This window comes from Montipora foliosa, unplaced genomic scaffold (assembly GCF_036669935.1).
Source record: "Montipora foliosa isolate CH-2021 unplaced genomic scaffold, ASM3666993v2 scaffold_412, whole genome shotgun sequence".
Lineage (NCBI taxonomy): Eukaryota > Metazoa > Cnidaria > Anthozoa > Scleractinia > Acroporidae > Montipora > Montipora foliosa.
The window spans coordinates 1205001-1222500 of record NW_027179715.1 but is presented as its reverse complement, the minus strand read 5'-3'; the positions used below and the strand labels follow the sequence as shown (position 1 = coordinate 1222500).

The 17500-nt window shown below is 39.9% G+C and overlaps 1 protein-coding gene across 1 annotated transcript in view; it reads right to left on the bottom strand.

Moving 5' to 3' along the window:
* Positions 1-5202: 5202 nt before the first annotated feature.
* LOC137988288 (uncharacterized) overlaps positions 5203-17500 on the bottom strand; it is a 32314-nt gene continuing 20016 nt past the window's right edge. Inside the window, exons 5-7 of the mRNA XM_068834326.1 lie at positions 11948-13522; positions 5701-6524; positions 5203-5514 (exon numbers count right to left, since the gene is read on the bottom strand). Of these exons, the coding sequence (XP_068690427.1) occupies positions 5203-5514; positions 5701-6524; positions 11948-13522 (2711 nt within the window). The remainder of the gene's footprint in view (positions 5515-5700; positions 6525-11947; positions 13523-17500) is intronic.

Here is a 17500-nt window from a genome sequence, read left to right as displayed (position 1 = left end):
CGCTGAATCAGCGCATCATGGTGTATCGTATCAAATGCCGCACTTAAATCCTTTAAAACAAGCAGGGTGACATGTTGCTGATTCATTGACATCAGGATGTCATTCTTTACTTTGCTGTTTCCGTACCGTGTGGAGGTTTATACGCAGATTGCAGCAGGGAATGGCGCTCGGTGACTGTCAGATGCTCAGTGAACTGATCAACACTCGCCCTTTCTGAGAGCTTGGATATATATATATAGGCGAGATTGCTCACTGGACGAAAATTCTTATAGGCAATGTCCAAGTTATGCTTCTGAAGAGAAGGTAAGACGAGCGCCTCTTTCCAGATCCTAGCAAACTGGCCAGTCTCAAAAGAAAGATTGACTGACTTGGTTTTGACTGGCAGCAAAATGCCCAGCAACTGAACAACAATCAACGTTGGGACCGGGTCTACTTGACATGATTTTTTATCCGGCTTGTGAATTAGCATGCGCAGTTAATCTTGCGTCAGGGCCTTAAAGCTGGTAAACCGTCTATCGACGCATGCGCTATGCTCAACCGCACTTAAGTTCAGTCGTCGCAGAGTAAAGAACATTCAACCCACAGAATGCAAGAGTTTATTTCTGTTTCCCCGAGAAGAGTTCCTCAAACATCTTCTATGAATGATATGGTTTCGAATATCAGTATAAGACTGATTGCGATTCAAAGGACCGTAGAATTCCGAAAGGAACGGTCCCCGTTACTTTCTGATGCAACTGGCTATGGCTTAAGGGGCTGCTACTTTCGGATAATCAAAAAACGTTTGTAATTCGGTAGCCGTCTCGTGCAAAAGGACACGTAACTTGATATAAAAAGTTAGTTGAAGATATATATGAAATACATCATATATTGTACTGCGGGTATGAAATCAAATGAAACCATGTTGTCTCGCAGTGATGAGCGCAAATTTCTATTGCGTCGAGAAGCCTGAAGGCGAGGTCGCGGGTTCAAATCCCGTTGAAGTCCTGAAAAATTTTAAGGCTTCACGACGCAATAGAAATTTGCGCTCATCACTGCGAGACAACATGGTTTCATTTAAAAAGTTAGTTGTTTAGATTAAAAGCTGGTTATGCAACCAAACACAAGCAAGCTGGAACAATTTTGATAATTTTCTAGCCTAACAAAGTAAAGCGGTGAAGGGTTATCGTACTCATCGCTTCGTGATTCAAGCGATATCGGTTTTTAGCTTAAAATTTACCGTGGAATTCACTAGTTAGGAAATGAATTTTTCTATGGAAGAAAGCAAAGATAATTATTTAATTATTAAAGCAGCAACCGGAAACATCAAAACGTGGACAATTCGAAACCTTTTATTTTCACTAACCCTACAGGCAGTAAGAATAAATAACCAGGGAGCCCCGCTTTAGGCTTGGCTAAATCTAGTATTAAGCGTAACGCGTAGTGTGTAATGAGGATGGAACAACATGAGTGGACTAAGCAAGGCCAAACACCTTTGTGATCCTTCGTTTATTTTTAACTTAACTGAATCCTACTGAAAAATTTAAAGATGAATTTACGAGCACAACCTTACATATTACGATACACATTTACTACTGAAGTAAGTCATTTACGCCTGCGAGCATCTATACGAAAATTGAACGAAAAATACACCAGTTTGGCAATGAATTTTTCTTGATCCGCAAGAGTTTTAAAAGAAAACAAGCACGCCCTCAGCCAGCGAATGGAACAGGAAAAACGCAATGTCAGCGTAAACTGTCGATAGCCAGCGAATAGGAATCACGCTAAAATTAGAAGCCATTAAAAAAAATATATTCAGTTCAAGGTCAAAGAAGAGTTTTACTGATGTATTTTATTCCACTGTACACTCAAAGATAAAAGTCGAATATTCATAGCTCAGTTGGTTAGAGCGTCGCACCGGTATCGCGAGGTTACGGGTTCAAACCCCGTTGAAGTCCTGAAATTTTCAGGCTCCTTTACGCAATTGAAAAAATTGCGTTCATAACTGCGAGGATCATAGCTTCACTTGATTTCGTATCCGCAGTTCATATATGATCCATTTCATATATCATTTCATCGTTGATTCATTCCTCACGGGAACATTAGAACCCACAAATGACCAGTTCCTAACGTCAGTGGCTTCATAGCTCAGTTGATTAGAGCGTCGCACCGGTATCGCGAGGTCACGGGTTCAAACCCCGTTGAAGTCCTGAAATTTTCAGGCTTCTTTGCGCAATTGCAAAAATCGCATTCATAACTGCGAGGATCATAGCTTCACTTGATGTAGTGTTTGTGTTGATATCACCGCGCCACTGACAGTTATTAACACTTATTGTGTAATATTTCAGTACATCTAAGTGAGCGAATGTGAGAACGCTATGTAAAAATAAATAAATTACGTCATGGTTATTTACGAGTTGTGAGGTATCACAAATTCACTTGCTATCGGTCGTTCGTTTTTTTAATATTCTCAACTCGTAATGAAAAATAATCATATGCACTCACCAACCAGGAAGAAATTTATATTTAGCTCATGTTTGAGTTTCTTGCTGTGAGCTAAGACTAGTGACATCTTTATTTCTGTGTCAATGGATTTAGCGCTGGAACACTAATTGAAATTAACTCAAATCAAATCAAATATTGGTTTTCTTTCTCTCCAACAGTTGAAGAAAGCTCTTGGGCACTACCTCTTTTTGATTTGACTCATAGCCTTAGCCACGACCTCCATCGCCTTTTCTAACATCTTCATCCATATCAGGGCATTATGTGCCCATAAGGTAGTCACGGTACCAAAACCCTTCCTGTCTTGAGAACCACTAACTCCACACTCTCTCCCTTTTTCGGGGGAGAGAAACGACCGCCGGAAATACGTCCGCGTTCGCAGGCTACACTCTTCATGGATATAATAATACTATTCACCGCTGTTTCTGATGCTGAACGTCAAACAAATTAAAAACGAGTAGCACAGAATATTTGGTGATATTAGAGACCTTACGATACACGTATATGTTGCCGGTAAAATCCGTTTTCAGTATACGGGTACGGGTAGTGTACCAGTACAAGTAAAATGTCCATGCAGCCATTTTGATTAAGATACCCGTAGAGTTGCCGGGCGGGGATTGGTAACGATGGCAGGCTCGGTAGCAAGGTTCTTCTTTTTCTTCAGAAATAAGTTTACTGCATTGTTTAATAAAGGCTATCAAGTATATCCAAAATTCTTCCTTACGAATGTTCTCTGTTTAGAAAATACTCCGATTATGAAAACGTACTCGTTTCTCCATCATGTCTTCTCTGTAGATACTCATAATTCTTCTTCCGGTAAACTGGTTTCTACCCCGGGAAAACGGCTGGGTCTACCGGGTAAGATCGACGTTTGTCATCGCAAAATGAAAAAGATATGACGCTACCCGTTACCCGTACACCGATTTACGGGTATCTCAAGGTCTCTATCATCATTCATGTTTTTCCTTAATTTTTAATCAAGCCTGGAGGCATACTACCGAGGATCCCCTAACCCACTCTATTTCATTTTTTGGACCTTGGTGCGTACGTTTCAACGTCCCCATCTTACACGGTATTACTATTGAGAACTCCAGGAGATGAACAAATCTTGCTGAAGGCCTTTGAAGATAAAGATGATTTGTTTTAAGTTAAAGAAAATTATCTTTCTTACTTTAATTAATTCGGCATTCTTTTATTGAGGCTAAGCAGCTACCTGGCAACATCACAAAATATGAACTAACTACTAAAATGTATAGCAATTTTACAAACAGAAGTACGCGGTATAAACTATCATGCATTCAGTCACTACCAGGTCTTCTAAGTATTATAAAAAAATTTAAGCAGCATTTTGGAAGCTTACCAGCTTACATAGCTTGTGTAAATCCCAAAGATCTTCAACGATAAGGTTAAGTAAAGTTAACTTGCATGCATGGCAATAAATTGTACAAATCATTATGTTTGATATTTTTACAAGTTAGCAGTCCATAATCAGGAGAGTCCATCTTCACCACCGAGTCTCTTCGTCAACACCGGTGAACATTATTCCATTTTTGGAAGGCTTAATGTTGTTCATACAATGAAATTGCTTAATTTCTTTTTGAGATGACATTTTGCTGCACACGCAGTACTTTCCCTTTCGGTTACTAAACTAAACTGCTGAAGTGCGATATTACCCTGATTCTTACAAATCATGATTGGCAATGCAAGGTAAAGCGAAGTCGCTCTCGAATCCCGAGGGTTTACACTGCTGGAGCTTATCTCGGTTTCTGTAACATGAAGCGACTGAGACCATTGCTACTGACCACTGGACGGGATACTAAACCGTAGCAGGCTCCTTCCGGACCCTGCAGTATGTCGGCTGCGACCATCTGTACACCTGAATGACAAGAGACAGTGCGGAGCAAAGTTTCCTGTCTTGGAAAACAGGAAGGCGACAGAGCTGAGCCTTCAACCAGTCTGGGCCTCCAGGCACAGCTGCTCGCGCAGGAGATGAAACAATTTTACTTCTTCAAAAGAAATTTCTTTGGCTATAAAACCTGAAACTATTTACGTTTAATTATTATTTTATAATGTATATGAACTTATTGAAAGATTCTTGAACCTCCTTCATTGCTTGTCTCAGGGCTATGCTCACAGCTATACTGTTGGTTTATGTTGTCGACTAGCTGTGTATCAGTGTAAGTTGCACACAGCAGGTTGGTGATCGCCTCACGTCAATCTTTGCTTAGGTTTTTTTTTGGAATTTTACGATCCGTGTCATTCACAATGACTTCTCCACAATCGGCCTTCACAATTTTGTGTTAACGTCAGTTGCAAGTTCATTTTATCTTTATAATACTGCATGGTGAGGAATTCACAATACAAGATTTAGAGCGTCCAAGACTTCAGCCCTTATCAATTCTAGTCAGGGAAGACAGAGTCAACGACAGACATAATTTCTAACAACCGACCAGTTTAATCTAGAATTCTAACGATAAACAGTCCCAAAAGAAGAATCTCAGGGGGATAAATTAAAGGAATATGCCATGAGGATTTTCAAACCTTGAGACTTACGTGGAGGTAATCTTTTATCTTCTATTACTGATAACGATTTCAAGATCAAATAAGATACTCATATGTTGTCAGGTTACATTATTGAAGGACCTAAGGTTATATATTTCTACAAAAGAATGCCGTTGTCCGCGGTAATTTTCAGTTAATCCAGTTAAACTTCGAACAAGCCAGTCAGAAATGAGTATCGAATGTATCTTTCGGGTTTGCGAGAGGATCCAGCTTCTTTCCTCTGTCAAATGCCACTTTGTCAGCATCTTCCTCTTCAAGGCCACCGTTATCGCTTTCTTCAAAGCCAAAGTTGACTGACCGAGGTTCAACTGACTCTTTCGGTTGCACATAAGTAGTAGCAAGTTCAAAGCTTACTACTCCACTCTCCTTTCTTGTGTCAAATGCCACTTTGTCAGCATCTTCTTCTTCAAGGCAACCGTTGTCGCTTCCTTCATAGCCAAAGTTGACTGATCGAGGTTCAACTGACTCTTTCGGCTGCACATGAATAGTAGCAAGTTCATAGCTTACTGCTCCACTCTCCTTTCTTGTGTCAAATGCCACTTTGTCAGCATCTTCTTCTTCAAGGCAACCGTTGTCGCTTTCTTCATAGCCAAAGTTGACTGATCGAGGTTTAACTGACTCTTTCGGCTGCACATGAATAGTAGCAAGTTCAAAGCTTGCTGCTCCACTCTCCTTTCTTGTGTCAAATGCCACTTTGTCAGCATCTTCTTCTTTAAGGCCACCGTTGTCGCCCTCTTCAGAGCCAAAGTTGACTGATTGAGGTTCAGCTGACTCTCTCGGCTGCACATGAATAGTAGCAAGTTCATAGCTTACTGCTCCACTCTCCTTTCTTGTGTCAAATGCGACTTTGTCAGCATCTTCTTCTTTAAGGCCACCGTTGTCGCCTTCTTCAAGGCCAAAGTTGACTGATCGAGGTTCAACTGACTCTCTCGACTGCACATGAATAGTAGCAAGTTCAAAGCTTGCTTCTCCACTCTCCTTTTTTGTGTCAAACGCCACTTTGTCAGCATCTTCTTCTTCAAGGTCAGCGTTGTCGCCTTCTTCAAAGCCAAATTTGACTGATCGAGGTTCAACTGACTCTTTTGGCTGTACATGAATAGTAACAAGTTCAAAGCTTACTGCCCCACTCTCCTTTCTTATGTCAAATGCGAGTTTGTCAGCATCTTCTTCTTCAAGGCCACCATTGTCGCTTTCTTCATAGCCAAGGTTCACTGATCGAGGTTCAACTGACTCTTTCGACTGCTCATGGATAGTAGCAAGTTCAAAGCTTACTGCTCCACTCTCCTTTAACGTGTTAGATACTGATGGCATGTTAAACGTACCAGTTTGCACTTGATCTTTCAGAAAACTTTTCCCTGCCATTCCTCTTATCTCGTTCTGGAGGTCATTAAGAGGCATAAGCAACGCCAGGCAACACGAAAGAGACCATTGTGGATTTTTGCGCCATTCTTTGATAAAGCGGCAAAAATACCTGAGGTACTGGACTGAAAAAAGAAGAAAGAAAAGAAGTGAATACGTTTGTGTAGTATCATAAGTGAACGAGAAGACCAACAACTGAGCTTAGTACTCTGCAAAATGCGTATTCGCCCCACTGTTTTTCTCCAGCGGTTGTAAATGCCCGGATGTTTGTTCCCGTCACTGTATTCTAATCGTATTGCAAGATCCTGAAGTGTTTTTGTAGTCAGGCTGTTAAGAGAAGGAATTGTGCGTTTTATAATGAAAGAATCAAACTCTGCGTGCTTGTTATCCTTCATAAAAATTAACAATCTTGGTTATAGAGGCATGGCCAAGAAGTCCTGTAACGGTGATTAAGAGGTTTTTTAAAAAATAAAAAAAAATAGTGACGTCAGCATTTTCTGGGGTTTACTTTTTCAACTAGTTTCCTGTTAAAGGTAAAGGAAATTTCAAATGAGCTACAGACCTATTCAAAAATGCGTCATTTAATCCAGACACCAGCAAAATGACATATTCACATTATTCCTTGATTTTTATTATTAGTAAAACTCTGCAAATAGCATGAAATTTTGGAGAAGCCTACAAAAAGTGTTTCCAGGTGTAGTCAGGCCAAATGCGACTCCTATTGATCAAGATAGGAAATTCAAAGACCTCAGAGCTATGTTCTATCTTTCAAAGACCTCCCTTTTCTATTTGAAATTAGTGAGGTTTTTTTAAGATCTCTGCTAGTAAGGGCTGGTTTTGTATATAAGATGCCATTTGTTCATTATAATATTCTTGAGATTAAGGACTGATGGTTGATATGACATTCTGTAACAAACGGCAATTTTTCATTTTATTTTGTAGAGCCAACATTCTTTCGCTAAACTTGACTTCATATAAAGAGATGTTTACCAAGTTATCGGCTGGATAACCCCGGTGGCGTAATCTTTGTTTGAATTGTGCGATGTGTTTTTCAAATTTTGCTTAGGGCTTCGCCTTTGATGAAGCCTTTCCTGACGCCTGGAATGTGGCAGGACTTGAAATGCGTGTATTGGAAAATCTCTGTCGGTTTGAAGTGTGTGCACACATCAAGAATAGAGTACTTTTTTTCCTTTTTGAATCTCTCGCTCTTGTCTACATATGTATCCAGGATTGTTATTTCAGCATCTGAAATCTCAGCCGTGAATTTATTGTAGGGTGATAGCTATTTGCTAGCTCTGTCAAGTTGTTTTTGCTTCTTTGTTTATGTTCTATAGAGAAAAGATGTCGTCAATGTATCTTTTCCAAATGCGTGCTTTGTAATTGTAAGGACTTTGGTTGATAACTTTGAAAATGTTAGCAAAAGATAAGGCCATTTTTGTTCCCACTGCGGTTTCGTGTGCTGCAAGATTTCATCTCTTTCTCACGGCTTTCAAGAGAAGTCTTAGCATTTCTCTAAGAAAGAGTGAGACGGAATCGGAGGTTTGTTCTCATAGAATGTTTCGTATGTTCTACATGCAATGCCGATTCCTTCTTCCCGTGGGATGTTAGTGTAAAGGCTAGTAACTTCCAATAAGACAATGATTGTGTCTTAATTTGAGACTGGTATCTTTGAGGTATGAGTTTTTTTTTCGTTTTAGCAATAGGCTGAAGTAGGTGATCAAAAAATGATGAGATTCGTTCAGTAGGGCCTTCACAGCCAAATATGATAGGTCTCCCGACCGGGTTGGGTTTGTGAATCTTTGTTAGAGTGTAGAAAACAGGGATTCGTGGCAGGTCTGGTCAGGGATGACCATTTCTTAGTCATGTCGTCAATGTGGTCTCCGTGATGGAAAGCATTGATGAGTTCTTTGGCTTTTTAAGACTCTCTCTAATGCCACGGGTAATTTAGTGGCTTACGGTTTTTTTTTCTGATCTAAGAGAATCTGACCCTCTCGTGATACATTATACCCATGACATTAGAAACCTTTCAAAAAGCCAAAGAACTCATCGATGCTCTCCGTCACGGAGACCACATTGATGACATGACTAATTTGACACCAAACACGTCACAGATTCCACGAAACCCTGTTTTCTACACTCTAACAAAGATTCATAAACCTAAACCAGTCGGGAGACTATCATATCAGGCTGCGAAAGCCCTAATGAACGGATCTGAGGTCTTTGAATTTCCTATCTTTACCAATAGGAGTCGTGTTTGGCCTGTCTACACCTAGGAACATCATCACGTGTGTGGAGAAGGCAAGAAGGCAACTATTTCGCTTGTGTTGCCGTAGTTGAGATAACATTCCCCCGACATCTGCAGCTCTAGAGCAACATACCCTTCGAGCATCGTATCAAGGTAGCCATGTTTGGGGTTAAGTACACCTAGCACTTCCAGAGCTTCCACGTCCTGCTGAATAGGGATGGGAGATAAATAGTCAATGAAAACCTTTGTGGCCAACACTTCCATAAGCCCATCAAAGCTGCTATAAGCTCATTTATTATTCCTGCAAGGAAGTCTGCAGATGGTTGTGCAAGTGCTCAAACGCAAACCTTTAGTTCACAGCCCTGTACGCTTGCAGTCAAAGCCATCATTCTCAAAGTATAAGTGTTTACTAACCAACAAAAAAATGCAAAAAGTGGGCATAATCTAAGATGACATATATAGTTGAAAATTATAGATTACTTGTAGAGACAAGTATTTAGTTTTTTTTTTTATATTATCAATGTGCCCTTTTTACCATTATGCGTATTATTACAATTCAAATCCTAGGTTATATTATGCTTGAATTCTCTTTTGATATTTTTTGGACGTCTTGAAACTCGAACATTTAACAAAAAAATGCAACCACGGTCTACACACACACAAAAAAAAAATGTCTCAAGGAAAGTTCTGATGTCAGCATTTTTCTCAAAACCAGCTTATTCCAGTTGCAGGTCATTTCAGCCATGCCTCTATATCCCAAATTGTTAACTGTCCCTTCCTTGACATTGGTGGGAAGTTTCATGCTTTTTATAAAAAAACGCACAATTTCCCTGAAATTGTGCTATTCACTGCTAGGCTATCGTTCGAAATTCAGTTACAATGTGTAGACAAACTTTCTTTGTTCGTAGTGAACACATCTCGTATGATGGGTCAAAAAAGAACATTCAGCCTAGTTGAGCTTTTCCTCCTAGCCTCTTTGTTTGAGTTGGCTTAAAAGATGAAACTTTCAATTTGACACTGCAACTCAATCTATCTTTGTTATACCACGAGATGGAAAGTAATGAGCAAACAGATTTTACTGATGGACCCCCGTGGTTTCCTTTGGCTTTTCTGGAATGAATAACCGATCTCTTAAATGTGTCACTACATCGTAACAATGAACAATTTTTTTTTTTTGATTCGTCAAATTAAATCATGGTGTGCACATCATTAGGCACTTTAAGCAAGGACTACGTAATGTCTATTACGGAGAGTTTTAGACGCAGAAAAATGGAACTAGTATGTAGCATTCCGCCAAAATTCAAAGCTCTTGGTGACTCCTTAGTAATAGAAGTTGTCGTAAGGTTTTCTTTAAATTTTTCTCGATTGTTCCCTACGATTATTTTGACTCAAAATGTAAAATTAAAAAAAAAATGGTCACCAAGATCATTTGGGAGAAATAACTTGCTCAAGTTACTCATTTAATCATTGCGACTTCATCTATCAAAGACAAGTTTGTTCCATCGGTTCACGCTACGTTTCGCAGGAACAGGAAGCACAGCTTTGACGTACTTCTTGAAATAACACAACAGGTGTATTGTATTGTTCAAAAGAAATAATTTAATGTTTTTTTATGGCACAGACACGCGTCATGAAAAGGCACTGACTACAAATATTCCTCGGGTGCGTGATCTCGAGGAAACAGTTTTGTGCCCTCGAGTGATGCCTACGAATACTTTTTTCCCATGTAACCCTTTTTTTCTTATGCAAAATGTTTTACCGCACAAAGAGGAGGAGTAAGACAATAAAATTATGTCAGAAAAAGGTAGGTCACGAACCTTGTTTAGGAGAAAACAGAAAGTAAACCGAGCTCGACCCCTCGACAAGACGTTTCCCCAATAGCGCGGTTTCACTTTCACTCTCGGACTGAAATGACACTTAAGCATCAGCAAGGCTATCACTCGACTTTTTTTGCGAGGGTCTTAAACGTATTCCGTTCTTCGCTCTACTGCTGTGCTGTAAAAACGGCCATTCTTCTTTCTAGCTAGCTTTCCTTCCCAAAAGGCCGCCATTTTGAAATGTTTTTGGCAACGTTTGATATATCAATATTCACACATGGCTGAGAGTCTTCATGGTTAAACTCAAACAGTTTTGTTTAGAAATATCCTTCGAGACTTGTGATACAGAGAAAACAGAACTAAGCCGTGAATTTTGACCATAAGGCCTACGATGTGTTATGCGCAGAACAGGATGCGCAGTGCAATACTAGGGAATCACGTTAAGCAAGTCGCGTAGTAGAACGGAAGTTTGTTGAGTGTCATGTCATCTTTTGGAAAAATAAGAGATTTGCTCCTTCTTTCGCACGGTTCTAACTTTATTTTAGAAGAATTCTTAGTTCTCCAACAGAAATATCAGCCTGTCAACTTGAATCCCCAAATACCGGTAACTTTTCATTGTGAGCAACGACAACAAAATTTCCATGCACCTAAAATGAACAAAATTACAGGATTAACGTAAACACATATAGATCTTGATCTCCTCATTTGCTTTTCTCGCTCAAATGCTGATACATGTATATGTATGAGTTTAAATCGCCAAAGTACTTTCATCTCGGTATAAAAGACATGCGAAAAGTCGCGGCGAGAGGTACTGTGAAAGAATAGAAAAATCGTGAATTATCTGGTGAAAGCCTCGCTTATGAAAAGCGTTGTTATTCGCGCCTGCTGCTACCGCATTTTGAGCTCAAAATCAACAAATAACTGTTTGGAAATCCCCAAAGATGATAAAAAAGGGATAAAATGCCTGTATCTTGCCATTTAGGTTGAAACAATAACATATTAAGCATATCATGTACAACAAAATACATACGCACTTTCCACTACGGTCGGCCATGATCTCCTACGTATTCGGAAAGCGCACTACGGCTAGAAACCAGGCCACCTTCGCATGGCGGAAGAAATCACCGTTCTATTCACCGTTCTATTCACCTACGTAGTCCTTGCTTAACGTCCCTATTGGGGAAAGTAAATACTGCCACTTCCTACGCTCTTGGAGATCAAAGTATGAGACCAAAGTATGGATCTAAAGAGGGTTATGTTGGCACTTTAAACATGTTAAATATAAGTTTGTAACTTTGTTTTCCGCGTAAAATCTGAAAAAGGAATTTGGACCAGAAAGTCCAGGGCCGATTCTGTGTCTTAATCATAGTGTGGTATCTTTCAGATTAAGTGAACTGCTGTATGTTCCTAGCTCACAACCGCATACAATGATAGCCAAGTCTCCAACTCTTTTTGATTTAATTTCAAATACGAACAAAATGCTTACCCGCAAGAATTCCAATTACCAAAAAATTTGCTCCAAATACCAATGCATTGAACATGATATGGTCCATATATGAGTCCACCAGGGATTGTGCCCTCTCTGCTGGAATTCTGCTCACAACACCTATTACGAGGTTGACGAATGTGACAGCAAGGGAAGAAACCATCATGTTGTTCTCAAAGGGGTCCGCTATCGGCCGCTTGTACGCAAAGAACATACCATGGAGACCTGACATAACACATGCTAACCCAACATAGGCTCTGCTCTCACCTCCTATCAGGATAATGCCTGACGTTAATGCCACCTTCCGAGCTGTTTCAACAAGTTCCCAATACCATGAGTGAGTGTTATAATTTGCAAATAAAAACTGTAATCCTGTGACAACTTCTGGAATTGAACGCTGGGAATGTGTGGATTCATCGTCACCTCCGTCGCCAAGATTCTTCAAAGACCTTTGGTGCCTCCACAGAACCACCAAGGCAGCCATAGGTAGGAACATGATGTAAAAAAGGCTGCAATATGCAATAATCACAGATCGTCGGAATTCTTGGCTGGAACATTTGACAGTAAAGTCAGCTCTTAGAAACGAGTCGCAGTTTTCGCCTTTTTCGTCAAGGCACAGTGTTCGACAAGCAAGGGGAAGAACATTTGCTGTCTTGGAGCAGGTGCTTAGATAGGTTACGTAAAGGAAAAAAAAGACTGTTCTGTAGACCAACTGCTTTGTTTCGGAAATTTTCTTCACTTTCTCCATTTGACTCGAGAAGGTCTTTCTGCTCAATAAGACCTTCCTAATTCCATAAATAATGAATGCTAAAATGACGACCGCAGCATTGATACCGAGCAGAGTAAACAATCTTCCAAAAGCATTGACTTTTAGATCTGGAAAGAGACAGTGGATTGGAGCAATCTGTAAAATATTTAGCTGTAAAATCTCGGAATATTTTCCAATAAGTGCGAGAGAGTCTGGCCATTTGATGTATGCAAATGCCTCGAGAACTCCAAATGTTACCTGGTAGAAACCGATAACAATTTTTAGTCTTCCAAGAATTATATCAACTAAGGAGCGGTCTTGTTTGTTCTTGGCTTGTTTCCTGCCTCTCCACACCATAAACGCAGTAATTATAATAGTCACTGCTGCTATGACAGAAAGCTGTGCTATCATCCATGCTTTTGAGGGACACTCTTTGCATGTCTTCAACTGTTTGTAATATCCAGGATTACACACTTCACACAATGGTCCTTTATATCCAGCTATACATGGGGAGTCCATACCTCCCAGACATGATTCCGGTCTTGGACATTTATATGCTTGAGGAAGAGAGTATCGGTACTCGATCATGGATTGGTTTCCAACAGAAGAATTCCCACGTAAGACTTCGCTGAAGGATATGTAAAGTTCTTTGTTTGTATCGTTCTCCCATTTCCACCAGTAACCCCGTTGAAGACTAATGGAACCATTTTCGCATTTTAATCCACCTTGTTGTTCACATGACTCGCATTCTTCAAACATGTGTCTTCGAAAAAATCCTTCCTGACAGTAACATGCCCGAAATCCAGCAAACAACTGTAGATTCGTCCCTGAGAAAAATAAGACGGTGCAATTTACTTCTTTATTAATTTATTAGTACATAAATGACGAAAGATCGTTTAATTTTGTTATTTTATCTTTTCCCTGGTGTCTATCAGTAAACGGTTTTTCGAATTCATTCATATTAATAAATCTGTTTCTGCACCAGGCCTCTAATGCTGTTTAAATCTTTTACCGAAAAACTTAACTGAAAGCAACGTAAGGTCTAAGAAACTGTTTTGGAACATTGCAAGATACCACCACTGAATACTCAGCCATAGTCTAATGAAAGTACTTGTGGGAACACTCATGCTAGTGACGTTCTAGCAGTTTTTGACTGCTTTTAAAGAGTTACCCCAACATTTCCATCGTTTGTAATCTTGCCAGCGTTAAGTATCACATAAATGAGGTTAAAGCAAGGTTACCCTTGCAAAATAGGGAAAAGAACCTGCTGGTCGATTTTGGCGAGAGAGGGAGGAAAACTGGACTTCCCAGAGCAAAACCGTCGAAACAGGTTGGGACCGACTGAAACTCAGTCCATATACGATTGCGGTGGTGGGAGGCGCTGTCTATGACCGCTATGTCATCTTGACTCGTAGAGTTCCATTTGGTCTCTAGTAGAACTTCATAATTTCTCTGGCACTATGAATTACTATAGCGGTCGAGATATGAGAGTCTTCAAATGACAAGTTAGAAAAGTCGGGAAGGACAACAGACAAAAAAAAGCGTTTAACTTTTGACTTTTCATCAAATTGCTTTTGTTGAGACGATGAACGCTCCATGAAGTTAATCAATGAATATCGTTTTAACTTGGCATTTGGGCCTTAGCGTTGCTTCTTTCCTTATTGGTTTCCATTGGAAATCATAAAACTTAATAAGCTGCATACGGCCAGCCTCATTCCGGCATTACCTCTTCTGAATGTTTTGTATAATTGTGTGGGGAATGCAGTTTCTTTTAATATCTGGCGAAATATCTTTTTGCAATGCCGGCAAACTGTTCTTCTGTTAAACCGGCACGAATTGTAAAGTACTCCCACTTAATTAGATTAGGCCATCATGTTTGAGAGGCTATTTGCAAAACTCCAACATTGACCATGATATGTTCATTTAAAAAGTAAGCGAAAAGGTCACATCTTATTGGCTTCTTGATAATATTTATAGAAATCTGGTGAACCATTTCGAGAAGCATACAATATAATCTATAAAACCACAACGACACTTGTTAGAGGGTCTGAATGGGGTTAACCAACAAGCGACAAACGGCGATAAATATAACTGATTGCCGACAAAACAAGAAAAATATTACCGATAACTGACATAATTCTGCGGAATTCATCTCCAAGCGCCAACGGGCAAACTGCGTTTTGGCTTCCATCAATCAAACTTCCGACGCCAACCACTAATGACGAAATCAATTGATGCGTGACTAACCCACCAATCAGCGTCTTTGGTTCCCACGGTACATTCGCATATTTAAACTCGACGCCGATGGAAAGCGATGGAATCTGTACGAATCTTTTTACTGAAGAATTTCTAAAAGTATATCATAATGGTGTTCGACCTCTGAACTAAACGAAAACTCCAATTCACTTTCCGGCGGCGGAGTCGATCTTCACCGCCATGTTCGGAAATTTGATTGATGGAAGCCAAAGCGCAGTTTGGCGCTTAGAACTTGAAGGTGAGATTCTGCAGAATTATGAAAATCGCAGTAACCGACAGCCAACAGGGTCCGACATTGTGGGGATGTCGGTTGGATCGGAATAATGCGTAACGTCTTTTTTCTTTTAACATTTCAATAGTATTTTGTATGATTTGTTTCTAGTTTATGAAATGTCATCCTTTGGTGGGCTCTATTTCACCAGAGGTAACCTGGGGTGATTACCACTTGTTAGCAAAAAAACTGGTTGTTCCGTTGGGAAAACAAATGGAACAGCTGACACCAAAGGAAATTTTCCGGAAAAAAAAGAACAACCTTCGAAGGTTGTATTCTTTTCCAATTTTACCGAAACGACTGGAACTTTCTGTATCATTTGTTTGCACCACTAAAATCAGGCGCCTATGCGAGGATTACATAACTTCACTTGGCGGGCATTGGCCGCCACATTTATTTGTACCCAGACTCTTACGGCATTGGGACATGGACTCATAAATGGGACAGCTCATTCCGTTTCTCAATTTTTCGGTAGGGAATGTCCAATACCTTCTGTCAAAAATATCTCACCAAAAATTCCGTTTAAATGGTAAGCGCCCCTGTTTCTCCTCCTTTCGGGTAGGAGCGTAGGCTCATTTTCCAAACAGCAGCTTGCCTTTTCTGACTGTTGCGCCTGTACGATCGCCTGTACGTCCTGTACGTTGTTTTTCCATGCGGTCGAGTCATGAGCGGAATTTTAAAAGTGATCGTAAGTTTCTTTCGAAAGGGTGAAGAGGTCACAATCGAGTGCAATCGTAGCCGCGTTCCAGTGGACATATCGAAACATAAGGAGTCTTTGAGTTAAAAGAAAAAAGAAAAAAAGACATCTAAAGGGAATTTTAGGAGTAAAGGAGCAAGCCCCTACAGCACCGAATTTGCGGCTTCTCATTGAAGCTATTTCGCCTGGTAAAATTCTCTGCGAGTAAACGTGAGAACTTTGCTGTAGTCACAGATGGACAGTGCACGTGGCATCTTGAAATTCCAAAAACATCTCGATGACTAAATATGCAGATGGCGTTACGTGTAGCATTCCCGTTGGGCCTAATGTTAATGACCATACCTCTAGGGAGGTAAAAAACTATTCTCTGGGCAGTGAAGAATTTACTGAAACTCAATTTGAGTAACACCAATGAAATTGTCATAAGAGGAAGAACAACCCTGCCCCATCCTGATGAAATTTTAGATATTAAACGTGTCTTTTATCTGAAGCTTCTTGGAGTGACATTTCAGGTTACTCCTACCAACCGGGATAAACATTTTGATGACTTGATGGAAAGAGCGCTTAAGCGTATAATTTTATAGTAGTTTCGACCTTCATTATCTTTTTAACTCTCTCATTATGTCACGCTTTATTTATACTACATCCGTGTTTGGGGTGTTGCTGCGTATAGTAAGCATTGGAGTCAGATTGATAGGCTACAGATTTGGAAAACATTCAATATGTAACATCTATCAAACAGATTATCAAAGATGGAGATTTGTGGCTATGGAGACGTATTGTAGATAATCCCTCGCACTCCCTGCAGGATCTTCTCCCCCACGTAAAAGCAGAGCTTTACGCAGTAGGTCCCATTCCTAAGTTAATAGACTTCCTCTTCGACTTTTAAATGAATCTTAATTTAGTAATTTGTATTTTAATACAGATTTAACTTCATTTTATTATTATTATTATTATTATTATTGTTATTATTATTATTATTATTATTATTATTATTATTATTATTATTATTATTATTATAAATTTGATATCGGATGAAGGCATCAGTGAGATCGACGGTAAGTGTGGAACGTTGTATTTGTTTTGTGTCAGCAGAGTTTGATGTATTCAGAGTAAAGTTAAGGGCCCAGTTGGCTCCAAATTAGTGATATTACTAATGCCATCTATCAACGCCGCACTGATGCTTTGCTTTAGGCCCCGTCCACACGTATCCGGATATTTTTAAATCCCCAACTTTTTCTTTCCAGATACGCCTTCCGTCCACACGTATCCGGTGGATTTGCTGGCGAATCCAGAACTTTTTGAATACGCTCTCCAGAGTGGATATTTTTTGACCTGCTTTAAATCTGAAACCATTAGGGCCCGGTTGCTCGAAGCCTGGTTAGCGCTAACCGTTGGTTAAGAGGTATCAGAACCTATAGATTTCCATGGTATTTAACGCCGGTTAGCGCTAACCATGCTTTGAGCAACCGGCATTATCTGGATACGTGGCAACAGGGCCTTAATTGGTCAATTGTCTATTTTAAGATATTGTTATTGAATTTTAAATTGCTCTCGAGTTTCCCTAATGCATTTAGCTGA